A 17,155-nucleotide genomic window follows, 5' to 3' on the forward strand; every position below is an offset into this window, starting at 1 on the left:
GGAATTTGTCTTGTTTGGATAATCTGAATCTTTGGGGTTAGACGAACCACCAACCGTTTGGTGGCAGCCCAAGTTAAAGGACGTGGAAGAAGGAAGCTTTCGCCTTTCGCCGGCTTGCCTTCACTCTCCCTGGTGAGTGTATCTATCCTGATGATGCCGAGGCGTTCTTTCCCAGGTGTCAGAACCTACTTCTTGGGGACTCCCACAGACCAAAGACCAGACCATGGCCTGAAGAACTGCCTGTCTGGTAGCCTTTCTGTAGGGAGATAGTTCTTGTTGACATGAGGCAGACACAGCCTGGAAGCCACTCTAGTAAAACTCCCTTTTCATTCAGATGGATTCCATCTGCTCTGCTCCTCTAGAGAACCCTGCCTAACACTGGCATCCGAGGTTCCCTGTGGAGGGAAAAAGGTAGAGCTGAGATGAAGGTAGATGGGCTTCAGCTGGCCAAAATAAGACAAGCAGACCCCAGCTGAGTGTGGACCAGGACAGCCCTGAGCAGCAGGCCTTGTCCTGAGACATGAATTGGAATGTGGCTGGAACTGAGAACTCAAAGCTAACAGGAAAGGACAGAGGCTGTGTCAGGACACACTTCCACACACCCAAGGCCAGGACCATGCTGTCAGCCCTCCAACTGGCCCATTACTGCCCCCCTTCCCTGCCTGCCAGCTGCCAGCAGGGCTCTGCCCTGTGTCTTCCACACCTGTCACTGCCTATCCTTGTCCGAGGGGGACCAGTATTAGCCCCTCCTCAGCCTCCCAGCGGAGCAGGCAGTTAGTGGGGAGGGGAGGGAACATGGACCGGGGACCGATGGTGGGGGCAGGGCCGGGGGCCGGGACCCGAGTCCGAGCACTGCTCGGGTGCCTGGTCAAGGCGCTGCTCTGGGTGGCCTCTGCCTTACTGTATTTTGGAAGTGAACAAGCCGCGCGCCTCCTAGGCAGCCCCTGCTTACGGCGCCTCTACCACGCTTGGTTGGCAGCAGTGGTCATCTTTGGGCCCCTTCTGCAGTTTCATGTCAACTCCCGGACGATCTTCGCTAGCCACGGCAACTTCTTCAACATGTGAGTCCACTGGAGTCCAGGGGAGCTGGCTCCCTATACTCTCGGATCCCGGCTTCCTTCTCCAGGCCTCTCTGTTCTGTTGCCAGTCGGAACACTAAAAATAGGCTAGGAGGTTGAGAAGGTCGGGGGAGAAGAGGAGGGAGGAGAGGAACAGAGCCTGGGGGTGCAAGGGAAGTAAAGAACTGAGAGGAAATGTGGACCCTAGAATGCCCAGTGGTCCTCTAAGGAGCCGGGCAATGTGGAAATGGTGGGGCTTGGAAAGAGAACTAGCGATGGGGTGTGGAACACAGATCAAGGTAGGCAGATGGGACTGGGGCTCATCAGATGCTTTCCCTCTTTCTGCCCACAGAAAGTTTGTGAATTCAGCATGGGGCTGGACATGTACCTTCTTGGGGGGCTTTGTGTTGCTGGTGGTGTTCCTGGCTACACGACGCGTGGCAGTGACAGCCAGGCACCTGAGCCGACTGGTGGTGGGGGCAGCTGTCTGGCGGGGGGCCGGCCGGGCCTTTCTACTCATCGAGGACCTGACCGGTTCCTGCTTCGAGCCTCTGCCCCAGGGCCTACTGCTGCATGAGTTGCCTGACCGCAGGAGCTGCCTGGCAGCCGGCCACCAGTGGCGAGGCTACACTGTCTCCTCCCACACCTTCCTGCTCACCTTCTGCTGCCTCCTCATGGCTGAGGAAGCCGCTGTATTTGCCAAGTACCTGGCCCACGGGCTACCAGCTGGGGCCCCCCTGCGCCTTGTTTTCCTACTCAATGTGCTATTGCTGGGCCTCTGGAACTTCTTGCTGCTCTGCACTGTCATCTACTTCCATCAATACACCCACAAGGTGGTGGGTGCAGCAGTAGGCACATTTGCCTGGTACCTTACCTATGGTAGCTGGTACCACCAGCCCTGGTCTCCTGGGATCCCAGGCCATGGGCTCTTCCCCCGATCCCGCTCAATCCGCAAACATAACTGAAAGAAATAAAAGCATACCAGGCCTGGCTCTGGCTCTTCCTGTTCTTGTCAGGCCTAAGAGGGTGGGAGGGGTAAGAAAATAGTCTGATAGACGCTTGCTCCAGTCCCTCCTCATCATTCCCTGAATGTCGTTGACCTTGAATGTGTTTTCTTGAACTCGACTTCCAGCTTTCTGGAGCTGTGTTGTCAAGTCCTGGTTCCACGGAGGCCAGTAATTGCCCTTAGGTGTGTTTATAAGCTTTCCACTGGCAGATGCTTCGTCTCCAACCTGGTTACTTCGTTTTTTTCCTGCCTCCGTCACAGACTCCTGATTTCCTTAGGAGCCTGCCTCTCTAGGCAGCTCACGCCAGGACTTTTCCTACCTCTGTCTCATAAGGATGGCACACATTCATTTCACAAAGGTGTGTTAAACCAGGCATAGTTCTGTGCCGTGTGAACAAGACAAACAAGGCTTCTGCTGCTCAGAAGCAGATCAGCTCTGGAGAAAGCAAAAGAGAAACACACAAGTAGCAAATGCTTGCTGGTGCTTGCACGTCAGGCACTGTTCTAAGAGTGTATATATTATTTATATAAATGAATACATTAAGAGGCTGGGGAAATGGTTTGGCGGGTACGGTGCTTGCTGTGCGAGCCTAAGGACAAGCATTTGGTTATCCAGAGCCCATATAAAAAGCTGGGCATGGGGGGGCTGGAGAGATGGCTCAATGGTTAAGAGCATTGCCTGGTTTTCTAAAGGTCCTGAGTTCAATTCCTGGCCACCACATGGTGGCTCACAACCATCTGTAAAGAGGTCTGGTGCCCTCTTCTGGCCTGCAGACATGCACACAGACAGAATATTGTATACATAATAAATAAATATTTAAAAAAAAAACACGCTGGGTATGGCAGCACGCATCTGTCATCCCAGTGCAGCAGAGGCAGAAGCAGGAAAATTCCTGGAGCTTGCTAACCAGCTAGTGTAGCTTAGGGGTGAGCTCCAGGTTTGGTATGAGAGCCTTTTTTCAATAAGTGAGACGTGGGAGGGGCGAGGGAGACACCATCACCTCTGGCTTCCATGGACTCATGTGTGTGCATGCACTCTCATGTACATACGCACACAATTTTAACCCCCAAACATCCCAGGGAGATAAGTTCAGTAGTGTTCCTATTGTGATTTTTTTTTTATGTGCATAGGTGTTTTTACTGTATGTGTGTGTGAACATACCCGTGGAGGTCAGAAAAGGCATTGGATCCTCGGGAACTGGAGTTACAGGCAATTGTGAGCTGTCGTGTGGCTGCCGAGGATTGATCAGAAGCACTCTGGAAGAGCAGCCAGTTCTCTTAACCACTGAGCCACCTCCCATCACACACCATTTTTGTTTGGGTTTTTTTTTTTTTTTTGAGACAGGGTTTCTCTGTGTAACCCTGGCTGTCCTAGGACTCGTTCTGTAGACCAGGCTGGCCTCCAACTTAGAGATTCACCTGCCTCTGCTTCCAGAATGCTGGGATCAAAGACCTGTGCCACCACCTCCCGGCTCCAAGCCTGGCTTTTTGTTCAACATTTAAAAAAAAAAAGTTGGAAAAAAAAAGCGACGTGTGGAAATTACATGTAACTCAAAATCTCGGGTTCATAAGTTAGGTTTAATTAAAACGCACCCACACTAATTCATTTCATGGGCTACTTGCCTCTTGCAGTACCAGAGTTGAGCAGCTACAGACATGGTAACACTTCCCAAACCTAAGTAGCCATCACCAACCCCTTACAGAAAAAGCTTGCCTGACCCTGTTCAAACCACTATATTATCGTCTCTCAAAAACAAAAACAAACAAAAATAGTTAATGTCAAAGTCGCGGGTGCTGCGGAGGTACTGAAACAGGACGGCTTGTAATAAACTGGGCAGGGAAGGTACTTTCTGAAAGATGACGGTGGAAAATTCTCTCTGAAAAACTGACATCCGTAATGAGTGAGGACATTGAGGGAAGAGTGTTGTAGATTTCCCAAGGGCTTAGCCTTTGACCTGGAATAAACACTACCTACATAGTATTTGCTTGTGTAATGAGTGAGTGTGGAAAGCAACAGACCGTCAACTTGAAGGGGACAGCTGATTGTGAAAGAAAGGGGTTTGGATTTTATCATAGAGACCTGACTCCCAGCTGTCGGGGGGGGGGTGGTTCATAGGGTACTAGAGTGTGCCACAATGGTTTTGTGCGGATAAGGATAGTGCCAGTGTCTCAGCGTGGTCGTTTGGTGAGCAGGACTATGCAGGTGAAATCGAGACCATTCCGGCAAGGCGAGAAGAGACCAGGTCTTGCTCCAAATCAGAGAAGATTTAAAACCCCCCAAGCAAGGCTTATTATTGCCCTGGCCCTAGCCCTAGCAGGAGAAGTAGGGGGCGACCGGAAATGGAAGGCGGGGGTGGGAAGGGGCAGAGGTTCTGGCGTTGGCAGGCGGGCTCTGGGAGGCGGGCCTGGGCGCAGAGGGGAGAGCCCGGAGTGCTGGGCGGAAGCAATACTCGGGCTGCAGGAGGAGCCCCCGCCCCTCAGTAGGCTGTCCCCGCCTCCTCCAGTCCCTCCGCTCCCCAAGCCAAGGAAGGCTGTGCAGGTTTCGAGCTCTGCTTTCGCTTTCCCTTCCCGCTGCCCACTCCAGACTCCTCGTGCGGCGCTTAGCCCCCCGCCCTCTCCGACCATGGCCACACTGAGGGTCCATCCTGAAGCCCAAGCCAAGGTAAGTGCTGCGGGTTCGAGTCTGGATGAGAGGCATTAGAGAGGCGTGGCTCGGAGCGGACCAGGGTTCCGGGGATCAGCCCCAAGCCCCCACATCTGGGTAGGGGGTCTGCTTACTAGCCTGCAGCCAGACGCACCTGATCCCCTGGGAGTAGGTGAGGCGGCTGTGGTCCAGTGGGGTGAAATGAAGCCGAGAGCTAGTGTGAAGTCTCCTGGCTTGGGGCCCGGGCTACACGCAGAGCCGGGGAGAGGGACTTGCCCCAGCCACTTCGAGATCTTTGACTCAGTTCAGGAAGAACACAGCCTGCTCCCTGCCTCTGCCCACTGGCTTAGGGTTTTGTTTTGTTCGAGACAGGGTCTCTTTATTATGTAGCCCCGGCTGTCCGAAACTCTTTATGTAGATCAGGCTGGACTCGATCGAAATCAGAGACCCACCTGACTTTACCTCTCAAGTGCTGGTGTTTAAGGCGTGCATGGTGTACCACGCCCGGTCAGAGGGCTTTCTTATCTCTCCTTACACAACTCTGGTGACCCAAGGGATGTTCTCCCCAAATCCAGCCCCCACGGGGATCCACTGAACTCTCCCCAGATTGAGGTGTGTTGAAAACTGCCACGCCACCTCAGAGCACCCTATACAGGGAGGGACCCATCTCTCTTCAGGAGTGGCCTTAGCTGGATCCACTCCTCTATTCCCAAAAGGGAACTGCCCTCAAATGAAGTGGCCCTAAAGCTAGGTTTCTGAAGGGTTGCCTGTACCCTACAGGTGGATGTGTTCCGCAAAGACCTGTGTAGCAAGGTAAGACCTACAGTCATCGGCAACCCCGTCCAGTGCTTCTGCTGCGCCCTTCCTTGTTGGGCGGTGTGAGCCCTTACTTCACTAGGAAAAGGCATTTGATTATGACCCCATCCTCCTCCACCACCTCATACAGACAGAAAACCTGCTTGGGAGCTATTTTCCCAAGAAGATCGCAGAGCTGGATGCATTCTTAAAGGTAGAGGGTCCTGCAAGGACTCAGGAGGGGCCTGGGATGGGGGTGTGATGTGATAAGAGGAACACCCTCATCTCCAGCTCTACCTATAGGAGCCAGATCTCAATGAAGTCAACCTGAGCAGTCTGAAGGCTCCACTGGACATCCCCATACCTGATCCAGTCAAGGAGAAAGAGAAGGAGGAGCGGAAGAAACAACAGGAGGCAAGCTGGGAGACCCGGGAGGTGGGCCAACCATAGAGAAAACCCAGCCTCAGTTCTGTCTTCCTCCCCACAGAAGGAAGAGAAGGATGAGAAGAAGAAGGGGGAAGATGAAGAAAAAGGTACCTGAACCCAGGCAGAGACAGGCTTGTGTCTCCCGACTTCCAGCTTGCATTCTACACTCGGCTTTCTAGCCCTCGGAAGCTCGGTTATTAACTGACCCATTGCACTCTAGGTCCTCCCTGTGGCCCAGTCAACTGCAATGAGAAGATTGTGGTCCTCCTGCAGCGCCTAAAGCCTGAGATCAAGGATGTCACTGAGCAACTCAATCTGGTGAGTTCTGTTTCATCCGTGCTTCAGCATTGTCCTCTTAGTCCCAGCCAATTAGGACAATGGCACATTGAAGAGGGCAGAGCAAGTGAGCCAGCCTTAGGCTCAGCATGGACCTGGCACTCCTCCATCCCCTATAGGCAGACAAGGGAAGAATAGAAACCTGGGGCTTGGGATGTGTATATGGAGGGGAAGGAAGGGAGGTGGTAATAAACCCGATACCTTCCTTTGCTCCAAGGTCACTACCTGGCTGCAACTACAGATACCTCGGATAGAGGATGGGAATAACTTTGGGGTGGCTGTCCAGGTAAGAGCACTGCCCCTCAATCCTACACAGCCCTCCCAGGTAGCCCGTGTTTCCTTCTCACCCCTTTCTTTCCCAGGAGAAGGTGTTTGAGCTGATGACCAGCCTTCACACCAAGCTGGAGGGCTTCCACACTCAAATTTCTAAGTGAGTTGCCTGGCCACCACACCCCCAGCTCACTCTGCCTTTGGGGATAGGCCTGGGCTCCCTCCTTTCTTTCCTACTCCACGCACACTGCTTCCGTTTCCCACAGGTACTTCTCAGAGAGGGGTGACGCAGTGGCCAAAGCAGCCAAACAGCCCCACGTGGTAGGTGAGGCCCAGGTCGGGTTAAGCTGGGGAAGACACGTTGCAAGTCGGGACTAACGCTGGGTTTCTGCAGGGTGATTATCGGCAGCTGGTGCACGAGCTGGACGAGGCAGAGTACCAGGACATCCGGCTGATGGTCATGGAGATCCGTAATGCTTATGTGAGAAGGGGAGTGGAGGGCAGGGGTGGAGGAAGCACCTTTCTGGCCAAGCAGACTTGGGGTGGAGGATGACAAGATCAGCCTTTCCAAAGCTAGAACTAGGACACAGAGCCACTGGGTACCGGTGGCTGACCTCCACCACTCCACCGTGATCCTATAGGCTGTGTTATACGACATCATCCTGAAGAACTTCGAGAAGCTCAAGAAGCCCCGTGGAGAAACAAAGGGAATGATCTATTGAGCCCCCTCTCTCATTCCGTGATGGGGTACAATAGAGACCTTCCTGCTCTTCACCGGGAATTATAGACTGTACCCAATCTTCTTCCTGCTGGGGTTTCCCCACTCTGCCTTCCAAACACAATAAATATATGGTTGCCCAACAGCCTATCTCTTTATTGTACTCTGACCCTCTGGTTCAGGCATTTCCACTGGTGGGACCGCTCCATTGGGTGATCTGAGTGTTAAGCTGCTGGTTGGTCCAGTCCTGCCGAATGTCATCAAGATGGCAGTCAAAGTCCACAAGGTGGCGGTGGGCCTGGCCCTCCAGCAGAGCTCCCACCATCTGTCTTGACTCTTCCCAGTCTCTCCACATCACTCTGAAATTAAAGCAAAGCAACCATGGAGGCCAAACAGTGGGGCCAGGCCCAGACTTAAAGGATTGTGTCTAAAGAAACCACAGGGCAGGACCAAGGACAAAGGAGGCCTGGGGAGCCTTGGACTTCGCAGAAGCATAGAGGTAGAGGGGCACTCACAAGTTCTTGTCCTTAGGCACCCATCGAAGACCTTGGTTCTCCAGGACAATGACTGGAGGGACACGAGGCCGAGTCACCAATTTCTTATTATCCAGCTGAGTGGATAAAGGGGTGAGAGTCTCAAGATGCTCTCCCTACTTCCTCCCCACCGGAAAGCCCAAGTCTCACCATAATAAGCACTGCACCAGGGAAGACTTCTGCAATTCGCCCTGCGATTTTCAAGGCCAGAATCCCGGGGCTGTGTAGGGGGAAGATCAGAGGAGTGAGGAGCCAACTGAGGGCAGACCCAGGTCTCCTCCCAGGTCTCACAGATGCGCACAGCTGTAGCCTTTCCCTGCAGCTGTCCTGGGAATGTCGGGCCTGCTTGATGCACGACTGCTTGATGCTTGAATGCTGTGGGAAACATGCTCAGATTCTGCTGTTGAGAGTGGAAATCTAAAGTAGGCGTTGAGGAAGGCAATTTGCCTTAATCATTAAATTAAAACCAAGAGGGCTGGAGCAATGGCTCAGTGGTTAAGAGTATTAACTACTCTTCCAGAGGACTTAGGTTTGAATCTCAGCACCTACATGGCAATTTATGGCCAGCCCCAGGGGATTCAGCGCCCTCTTCTGGCCTCTTGGGGCACTGCAAGCACGTGGTATACAGATATAACGTGATGTATACAGTAATTTCACACAGCTCTAACAACTTGTCAGACGATCCTACAGGACAAATTCTACACCTAAAGATAGGTCAGTGTTGGGCAAGGCCACACCTTGCTCCTGCCTCCCTAGATATGCATATCCTTGTCCCTCTGTTTAAACTTTAATCTCTCTTCGTGACCCAGAAGTCAGACTTGGGAAGAGTAGCAGTGTCTCCCTGGAGCTTTGTCCTCTTTCTAGTATGGCCATATTAAATTAATATTTTTTCTTCTTTCCACTAAAAAACAAAAACAGAACACTATTTTTAGCTGGGCATAGTGGTGCACACCTTTAATCCCAGCACTCAGGAGGCAGAGGCAGGTGGATCGCTGAGTTTGAGGTCAGCCTGATCTACAGAATTAGTTCCAAGATAGCCAGAGCTACACAAATATATATAGTTATATTTTAAATCTTTTTAAAGATAGGATGAGATAGACCTTGAGATGGAACATCAAAAGTATTAAGTTCGGGAAGGGGAAAAGCAAATTACAGTAGATCTTAGTCCATATCAAAATCAAGTGTATTTGGTGTCTGTAGTATATATGTATAAAGTGGTGGGCTTTTTTTTATTTAAAAATTTTTTTTCGAGGCAAGGTTTTCTCTGTATCCCTGGCTGTCCTGAATCTCCCTCTGTAAACCAGGCCTGAACTCACAGAGATCTGCCTGTCTCTGCTCCCCAGAGTGCTGGGATTAAAGGCAAGCACCACCACATACCGGTTTAAAAATGGTGGGCTTTTTAAGTCGCTAGTTGCACTTCCTCAATTCTTACAGAACCTGGGAAGCACCAGACGCCTGTATGTCCCACCCCCACGGCAGGAACCTTCGACGGCCATATTCATCTCTGGTATTTTCTCACTCCAGTACTCAGTATAATGGCTGGTGAACAGCCCTGCTGCTAAACACTTGACTTAAAAAATAAATAAATAAGAGGAATGACGCTGGTCTGCCTATCTGAACCTCACCCACGCCTGCCACAATCATCTGCCTTCTCGTCCCAAGCTACCCAACTCACCTCTGGTCATCCAAAGCAGCATTGGCGTGGTAGTACCCAGCTACTACCAGACCGGCCTGTGCGCCCCACACATCCACCTGTCGTGAATAAATCAATGATTCAGGCTCTGCAAGGAGTCGAGCATGCATTTAGGCTGAGGGTCCTACAGAATGGGGGCTGGGGAGGGGCGGTGAGTAGGGATGGGGGGCGGGGTTCTCGAGGCCACACCTGATTGAGCGCAACCTCCAGCATGACTGACAGGGCCAAGTGGCTGTGGAAGAGGGGCACACAGTCGGTGAGGCAGAGGCATTCTCCCGACCGCGGCGCGGGAGCCAGCAACAACCCGTTGACAGCAGCGTATGGGTACCTAGAGGCGTGCAAGCACATCTTCCCGTAGGCCCGGGCGGAAATCTCCACCTCCCCCATAGCGAACCGTGCACCACCAGTGTGGCTTCCCAACCACGGCAAGCGAGTTGTGCCTCCTCGCTTAGGTCTAAGTTGTCTCTAACACCAGGTAAACCTCTCTCCGCAGCCTGCCCTCAACACGAACCAGAACTCGGTCCAGAAACAACCGGAGGAACCGAGCCCCGCCTCCTCTAAACACTCCTGGGCAGGCGCACTTGCTCGCAGGCCTGCTCCGGGTCATCCCCCTTAAGAACCCCGCCTCCGTAGTGCTCTCTGATAGGACAAGACGTTCTAATTTCGTCCAATCAAAAATTTTAAAATTTGGCTTCTCTTGCCTTAGCCTAAAGCGAATAGGAAAGAACGCACAGGGCAAAAGCTTATTAGCTAACCTACCCGGTTTATACTTTGGATTTTGTTTCGTTCTAAGGAGGGAAGACAAAGTCTCGGCCTAGGCTGATCTCAAACTCACAGAGGCTTCTGCCTCCACATCTCAAGTGAAAGCCCTAGGTTTACAGACCCCGGCCATCACACCCAGTTCCAATTTGTGTGGGCTACTGCAGGCTGGTTTAGCCGGTTTACCAGCTCTTACTGTACCTAAAGGCTTTGGGCAAAGACAGCTAGGTTAGAGGGCTGGCCCCTCGCTGGGTGTTCTGGAGAAACTTGGGGACAAAACCATTCGTTTTAGCCAGGCAGTAGTGTCGCATGCCTTTAATCCCAGCACTTGGGAGGCAGAGGCAGGCGGATCTCTGTGAGTTCAAAGCCAGCCTGTTCTACAAAGCGAGTTCCAGGACAGGCTCCAAAGCTACACAAAGAAACCCTGTCTCGAAAAACTAAAAATAAAACAAAAAACCCATTCATCTTGCTCCAGCTATAGAAAGAGTGGGCCTGCACCATCGATAACCAGCAGCCTAGCCTTCCCAACTTCAAGCCTTTGGCTTCCTTAATGTAGTGCAGCACCTTTAAGGCAAAGTACAAGTCCATGACCTTTTAAGGATAAATTATGTGCACTTAATTCCAAACTGAAACTGATAAGAATGCAGCACGTTCTTTTGACATATTTTATATTTTAAATCTTTTTAAAGATAGGATGAGATAGACCTTGAGATGGAACATCAAAAGTATTAAGTTCGGGGAGGGGAAAAGCAAATTACAGTAGATCTTAGTCCATATCAAAATCAAGTATATTTTGGACACAAGCTTGAATTTAAAAGTCCCTTGGAGTCTGTAACCGGCCACACAGCAGAGGAATCATTGTCTCCACTGCCTCAGAAGTGAACCCTAAACTGCAATCCCATCACTCAGAGGGTGGAGACAGGGGGAACAAGGAGTTCAAGTTAGCATTAGCTACACGGTGCATTTGAGGCCAACCTAGGCTATGAAAAAAACTTATCTAAAAACAAAACAAAAACAGTCTCAAAAACATGACTGGAGAGATAACTCAGCAGTCAAGGTACAACTTTACAACTTCTGTTTCTAGCACCCTATCAGGTGGCTCACAAGCACCTGTAAACCACAGCTTCAGGGGATCCAGCACTATCTTCAGGTCTTTATGGGCACCAGCACACAAGTGGAATACATTCACTCACGCGCACGCACGAGCACACACACACACACATGCACAGTCACAATTTAAAAAAATACAAATACCCAAATCTCAACAGATGTAGAAACAGAAATTGATTGGGGGAGGGCAAAAGATAAAAAATGCCCATGGCTGGTAATATGTTCTCGTTTAATGCCTTTTTAAGACCTTCCTCTCTGCCAGCACTGAGAAATCTCAGGATCTCATTCGCCTCCAAGCTTGTTTTCAACTCCACAACTGTTCTTAATTCCCACACCACAGCCATAAAGCTTCCCCGTCTATCCAAAGGCTAATTCCTCCTCCAACAGCTTTGCCCATGGTAACATCGGATGGACATACCTTTGTGACATTCCAAGCTACGGGTTTATGGGTTACCTGCATAGCTGACAAGGCATGCAAACTTCTACCCTGATCCTTTTCAACTTACTGTGTAACCAGGGTGCCCTGAACTTGAGATCCACTTACCTCTGCTTCCCGAGTGCTGAGATTGAAGGCATCCTCACCATGCCCTGCTCTACCCTGTTCTTTAGAAGGAACTGGTAAGAACACATCAACCTCATTTTCCTGGCACTCTCTCCCATTTTCTCTTGTAATTCTTTGTTTTTATTTCATGTGTAAGGGTGTTTGCTTGCATTTTTGCCTGTGCACTATGTGCATGTCTGGTGCCTGCAGAGGTCAAAGGAGGGTGTCAGATCCCTTGGAACTGGAGTTACAACAGTTACTTGTTACTGTGTGGGTCATAGGAATCTAGCCGGAGTCCTTTGGAAGAACAGCTAGTGCTCCTAAACACTGAGCCATCCCCTAACCAACCCTCCCCATTTTCACTTCCACAGTCACCTTTGTCTGAGGCTCTCAATAAATGATCTCTAAAAGAACAACAGAGGTAATAACATAAAGTATAAGTCATTTATTTTCCTTCTAATCCTTCGCTCAGTACATAGATGGCTTTTCTTCACCCTTTGGGTTGACGATTTTCTCTAGGTTGCTGCTGATGATATGATAAAGCTCAGCCTGGAGGAAGACCAGAAGAACAGAGTTAGGTTCTTGGCTTCCCACCGCCTTCCATCCACTTCCCTCAGGAGCTTACTCCACACTCACATAAAAGGCCCTCAGGTCCAGCACCATGGCCCTGAGTACCCCGTAGGCTGCTTCATCTCGCTCATGCACCAAGGTGCGGTAATCCATCTGGGAAGTAGGAGACAAAACTGAGTCAGTGCCAGCAGAGATTGAGACATTAATTTTGTTTTCTTTCCTTTTTAAAAATATTTTTTATGGTTTATTTAACTTTTATTTTGTGTGCATTGGTGTGAAGGTGTCAGATCCCCTGCAACTGGATCTTCAGACAGTTGTGAGCTGCCATGTGGGTGCCTGGGAACCAAACCCAGGTCCTCTGGAAGAGCAGTCAGTGCTCTTAACCACTGAGCCATCTCTCCAGCCCCTAATTTTGTTTTCTTATACAAAGAAGAGATTAACTGGAAGATAAGCTCCAACAAACACAAAATTAAATAAAGAAAAGGGTCAAGGATGTTAGAGTCCTAATCAGTTTTGCTCTCTGGAATATATTTTCCACATTGTGCAAGTCAAAAACAAAACAAAGAGGATCTCTTCTCCCCACCTCAATTCCACCCCTGGCCAGCCTCAGCTAAAATGCTGGACTATGCACTCACTACATGGGTCTCCTTGGAGGCTTTGGCTACAGCATCCCCACGTTCAGAGAAGTACCTGTAAATAAGGAATGTGTGCGTTAAAGGAGATGTACAGCCACACACACCCCACCCCTCAGTCTGCTATCATTCCGACAGATCTGCCTTGCTTTGAGAATCCTACAGCAATGTCTCTGTAGGTCCCTGTGGTCTTGTTGCTGTTCTCACTTGGAAATGGTTGTCTGGAAGGCTTCTACTTTGGTCTTGACAGCATTCACTCTCTCCAGAACCTTCTCCTACAGAGAAATAAGAAGCAAAGAAAATTCTTCATCTCCCTTCTTCGTTCTACTTCCTAGTTTATGCCTTGCTCTCATCCCTCACCCACAAGTCTCTTCCGACTCTGTCTTCAGTCACCGATTCTTACCTGAACTGCCACCCCAAAATCATTCCCATCCTCAATCTTGGGGATCAGGTGCTGGATCCATGTGATTACCTATGTTAAAAAGAGCACTCACTCAACAATCCAACTAGAATCTCATCATGCCACTTCTCAAAAAACTATTTATTTTTATTATTTTACTCTTTATGTGTATGGGTATTTTGGCTTCATGACTATCTATGCACCACGTGCATTCCTGATGCCCACATAAGGCCAAAAACAAAACAAAACAAAACAAAAAACCTGGAACTGGAGTTACAGATGGCTGTGAGCTGCCATGTGGGTGCTAGAAATCAAACTTGGGTCCTCTGGAAGAGCAACCAGTGCTCTCTTTCTTTTCTTTCTCCTTCCTTCCTTCTTTCTTTCCTTCCTTCGATTTTCAAGACATGGTTTCTCTGTGTAGCCCTGGCTGTCCTGGAACTCGCTCTGCTGGCCCAGGGACTCACTGAGATCACCTGCCTCTGCCTCCCGAGTGCTGGGATTAAAGGCACACACCACCATGCCCAGCTAGCAGTACTCTTAACCTCTGAGCCATCTCTCCTTTCCATAGCAAGATGAATGATTCTTCTGTTTGACTGTTTGTTAAGACAGGGTTTCTCTATGTAGTCCTGAATGTTGTGGCACTTCATATGTAGACCAGGCAGGCCTTGACCTCACAGGCTCCTTCTGCCTCTGCCTCCCTATCATGCCACTTCTTATTAACAGCTACATCTAATTGAGCACTTACTACATGCTAGGTGTCATATTATAAATTACTGATCTTATCTAATCACTGTCAATCTTCCAAAGCCTACAGTCTGACCGTACCATTTAACACAAGAAACAAGTGAGTCACAGAATGTCTAAGGGAGCTCTATAAATGACAGAATCAGGATTTGATCTAGATTCTTTCTAGGGCTCAAGCTTTTAAACCAACTCACTGTATCATATCACCTACTCTGTGTACCTCAAATCATAGGTTGAGATTACAGAGGTAGCTACAGCACAGACTCTCATTTTTAGAGCTACCATTATGAAACCACACAGATGTCAAATGAGAAAAACAAAGGATATCTAAACCCAAAGGGAGAGGACAGCAGGTAAGGTGTTTGCTGTGCACACACAAATATACGAGGACTTGCACTTCAATTCTTAGCATACACATAAAAGCAGGGCACAGTGGAGTACACTGTAACCCCAGTGTTGGAGGTGGTAGTGGTAAAATTGGCAGATCCTGGAGGCTCCCTGGTAACCTAGGTCGGCTAAAACAGCAAGCTCCAGGTGCAGTGAAACCATGCCTCAAAAAAAAACCTCCAAATGTTGATCTTTGGCCTTCAAACATATACACAATTGAAAAGACCTACACACGCCTGTGTGTGCATACACAATTTACACACACACACACAAATCCAAGACACAAAAGCAAGTTTCCTTATTCAATACTAGGTATCTAGATGAAAGTTCTGAATTGAACATAGCTTTTGCCTTGCTTTTCTTCCCACATCCTCCAGTTTCCTGGCTTACCAGAATGCATTTCTCTTTGAGAGTCCAGACTTCTGGCTTAATCAAAGCAAGCAGAGCCAAAAGCTTCTCATTCCCAGGGAGAAAGCCACACTTAGGGACTATGAAAAGGATGCAGACAGACTTTTTGGTTACTCCACATCAATGCACCAGTTTCCCTCCCAGTCACCCAGTTCTCCATTACCGTCTTTCTTCTCCTGCTTGTCTGTTTCCATCTAAGGCAAAAGGAGAAAAGCAACTTTAGGGAACCCATGGAGGCTACAGCGGTGTCACTGGCTTACAGTCCACAGCACTGCGCACTGAATGCCTTACCTCATCGTCCTTGGGTGGAGGATCTGGGATGGGGATGTCCAGAGGAGCCCGGAGGGAGGAGAGGTCAGTCACATTGAGGAAATCCTCCTGCAGAATTTATTCTTAGGCACTGTCCAGCCTCCTCCCCTAGCCAGTCAGAGCCTCCCCTCCATTCCCTCCTCTCTCCCTCCCAGTCCAGGCTCACGCTTTACACCAGGCTAAGTTCCCAGCATGCTGACACTAGTTCTCAGAGCACAGGTGGTGGAAAGTCGCCGGGCGATGGAGTAGAGGAGTCTTAACCCACTCACCTGCAAGAGCTGACTCAGGGAGAGGATTTTCTGTGGCAAAAACGTGGTGAGGAAGTCATCAGCCTGCGAGTTACAAAAACAGTCATACAAGATGTCCGCGGAGAAGGATGAGAAGAAGGCCCTCAGAAATCACCGAATCACAAATGAGGAAACTGCAGAACTGGAACGTAAGGGACTTGCCCAATCTGATGGGTGGCAGAAGTAGGAGTGTGGGTGCTTTGGGCACCATCTTTCCCTCTCGGCAGAAGAGGGTGGGGTGGGGGAGTGGCAAACGCAGTTAAGAGTTCTAAGAGCGATCAGATTACGAGGAGTAGAAACCAATCAGTAGAGATCACCTTGAGTAAGCAGGAAGGTTAGGAAAGGCCAAAACTAGGATGAATTGGGGGGTTACTCCGAGGTTGTGGCCCTTAGATCACGGCGCTAAGGTCAAGTCGCTTGGATCCAGAGACTCACCTCCTGGAAAAGGTTTTGTCTGAAGACATCCACCTGCACAGACAGCAGTAGTCAGACGCGGGTTAGGGGGTTCGGTTGTAAAGAATAAGAGCCCACCCTCTCCAACCGGAGCTCATGTCTGTCCCACAGTGCCAGTTTTCCCTGAACACCCTGCTCAGGGCACAGACTGGCTAAAGGGCAAGGCAGTGGTAGTCCCCGAGTAGAAGTGAAAGCCCTAAAGAGTTCTCACGCTAGGCCCTGGTGCCCAGGAGCACCCAGCTTTAGCTCCATTAGGACTCCTCACCCCTTTCTGGCCTCCGGTTCCCATTTACCTGTTTACGGGCTTCTCCACTCAGCCGAACCCCACAAGGCTTGGCCATGCTTCTCTTGCTGGCTCTAGACTCTCGGGGCTAGTCGCCCCAGCTTTCGCTTTCACTCTCCAGGCCCAGACCCACCCCCTCAGCCACGCCCCCTTCCCTCTTTTTTCCCCCTCCTCCTGGCAAGCCACTAACAGTAAATAGTCTGTCAGCCATTCCCAACCAGATGCCACCAGGAAGGGCGGTGTTGGCTTCATCACCAGCCTGGGGGTTATCCAGGGGAGGGACTAGGGGAACGTGGGACAGTGGCGAAAGGAACAGCGGCTGCTTCTCGAGAAGGGCGGAGCTTCTACCTAGGGCCGCCCAGGGGAAGTGCTGACTGGGAGAGTAGGACCATAAAAAAAAAAAGGGGGGGGGGTTCAGGAGTGGGGCTCCCTGAGGTTAGACCTTAAGGAAGGGACCGAGTAGCATCCGAGAGAGTAGAAGGGTAGGAAGAGGGAAAGCCTGGCAGGGGGAGGGGAACTGCCTTGCCTTCAGGACAGACTGGAGGAAAGCGGGAGTCGCCTAAGCGGGCTAAGGGCGGCCGGAGTTGGGTCCCCGGAAAGGTGGGAACTTCCCCGCTGGGGACTGGAATTGAGCAACACCGTGGAAATAAAGATAGGAAAGCTTTGGGCAAAATAGACCAACCCCACGCGGGGGAGGGGGGATCCCTCCGGAAGAGGCGGAGACAGCCCGAGACGGTGGAGAGCTTGACTAGGAGGAGAAGGGTCCTTCGCACTGTGGGAGGAGCCCGCGCAG

The 17,155-nt window shown here is 50.4% G+C and overlaps 4 protein-coding genes across 4 annotated transcripts; 2 read left to right on the forward strand and 2 right to left on the reverse strand.

The window, feature by feature from the left end:
* The first annotated feature begins 743 nt into the window (after window positions 1–743).
* Window positions 744–2,048, forward strand: Fitm1 (fat storage inducing transmembrane protein 1). The gene is made up of 2 exons (XM_075949444.1): window positions 744–1,061; window positions 1,411–2,048. The coding sequence occupies exons 1-2, from the start codon at window positions 796–798 to the stop codon at window positions 2,021–2,023; spliced, it is 879 nt and encodes a 292-aa protein (XP_075805559.1). The 5' UTR covers window positions 744–795; the 3' UTR covers window positions 2,024–2,048.
* Window positions 2,049–4,471: 2,423 nt separating this feature from the next.
* On the forward strand, window positions 4,472–7,398 carry Psme1 (proteasome activator subunit 1). Its single transcript, XM_075949442.1, has 11 exons — window positions 4,472–4,726; window positions 5,489–5,521; window positions 5,655–5,717; window positions 5,807–5,917; window positions 5,991–6,036; window positions 6,150–6,247; window positions 6,483–6,551; window positions 6,628–6,695; window positions 6,802–6,856; window positions 6,930–7,016; window positions 7,177–7,398. The coding sequence occupies exons 1-11, from the start codon at window positions 4,688–4,690 to the stop codon at window positions 7,255–7,257; spliced, it is 750 nt and encodes a 249-aa protein (XP_075805557.1). The 5' UTR covers window positions 4,472–4,687; the 3' UTR covers window positions 7,258–7,398.
* Window positions 7,384–10,062, reverse strand: Emc9 (ER membrane protein complex subunit 9). The gene is made up of 5 exons (XM_075949443.1): window positions 9,669–10,062; window positions 9,462–9,538; window positions 7,937–8,006; window positions 7,769–7,863; window positions 7,384–7,612 (listed from the first exon to the last, which is right to left on the reverse strand). Exons 1-5 carry the CDS (start codon window positions 9,864–9,866, stop codon window positions 7,432–7,434), a joined length of 621 nt encoding a protein of 206 aa, XP_075805558.1. The 5' UTR covers window positions 9,867–10,062; the 3' UTR covers window positions 7,384–7,431.
* Window positions 10,063–12,319: 2,257 nt separating this feature from the next.
* On the reverse strand, window positions 12,320–17,071 carry Psme2 (proteasome activator subunit 2). The gene is made up of 11 exons (XM_075949989.1): window positions 16,373–17,071; window positions 16,062–16,094; window positions 15,609–15,671; window positions 15,322–15,408; window positions 15,194–15,224; window positions 15,013–15,110; window positions 13,495–13,563; window positions 13,299–13,366; window positions 13,095–13,149; window positions 12,526–12,612; window positions 12,320–12,438 (listed from the first exon to the last, which is right to left on the reverse strand). Exons 1-11 carry the CDS (start codon window positions 16,418–16,420, stop codon window positions 12,358–12,360), a joined length of 720 nt encoding a protein of 239 aa, XP_075806104.1. The 5' UTR covers window positions 16,421–17,071; the 3' UTR covers window positions 12,320–12,357.
* Window positions 17,072–17,155: the final 84 nt, after the last annotated feature.

This window comes from Microtus pennsylvanicus, chromosome 15 (assembly GCF_037038515.1).
Source record: "Microtus pennsylvanicus isolate mMicPen1 chromosome 15, mMicPen1.hap1, whole genome shotgun sequence".
In the NCBI taxonomy this organism is placed as follows: domain Eukaryota; kingdom Metazoa; phylum Chordata; class Mammalia; order Rodentia; family Cricetidae; genus Microtus; species Microtus pennsylvanicus.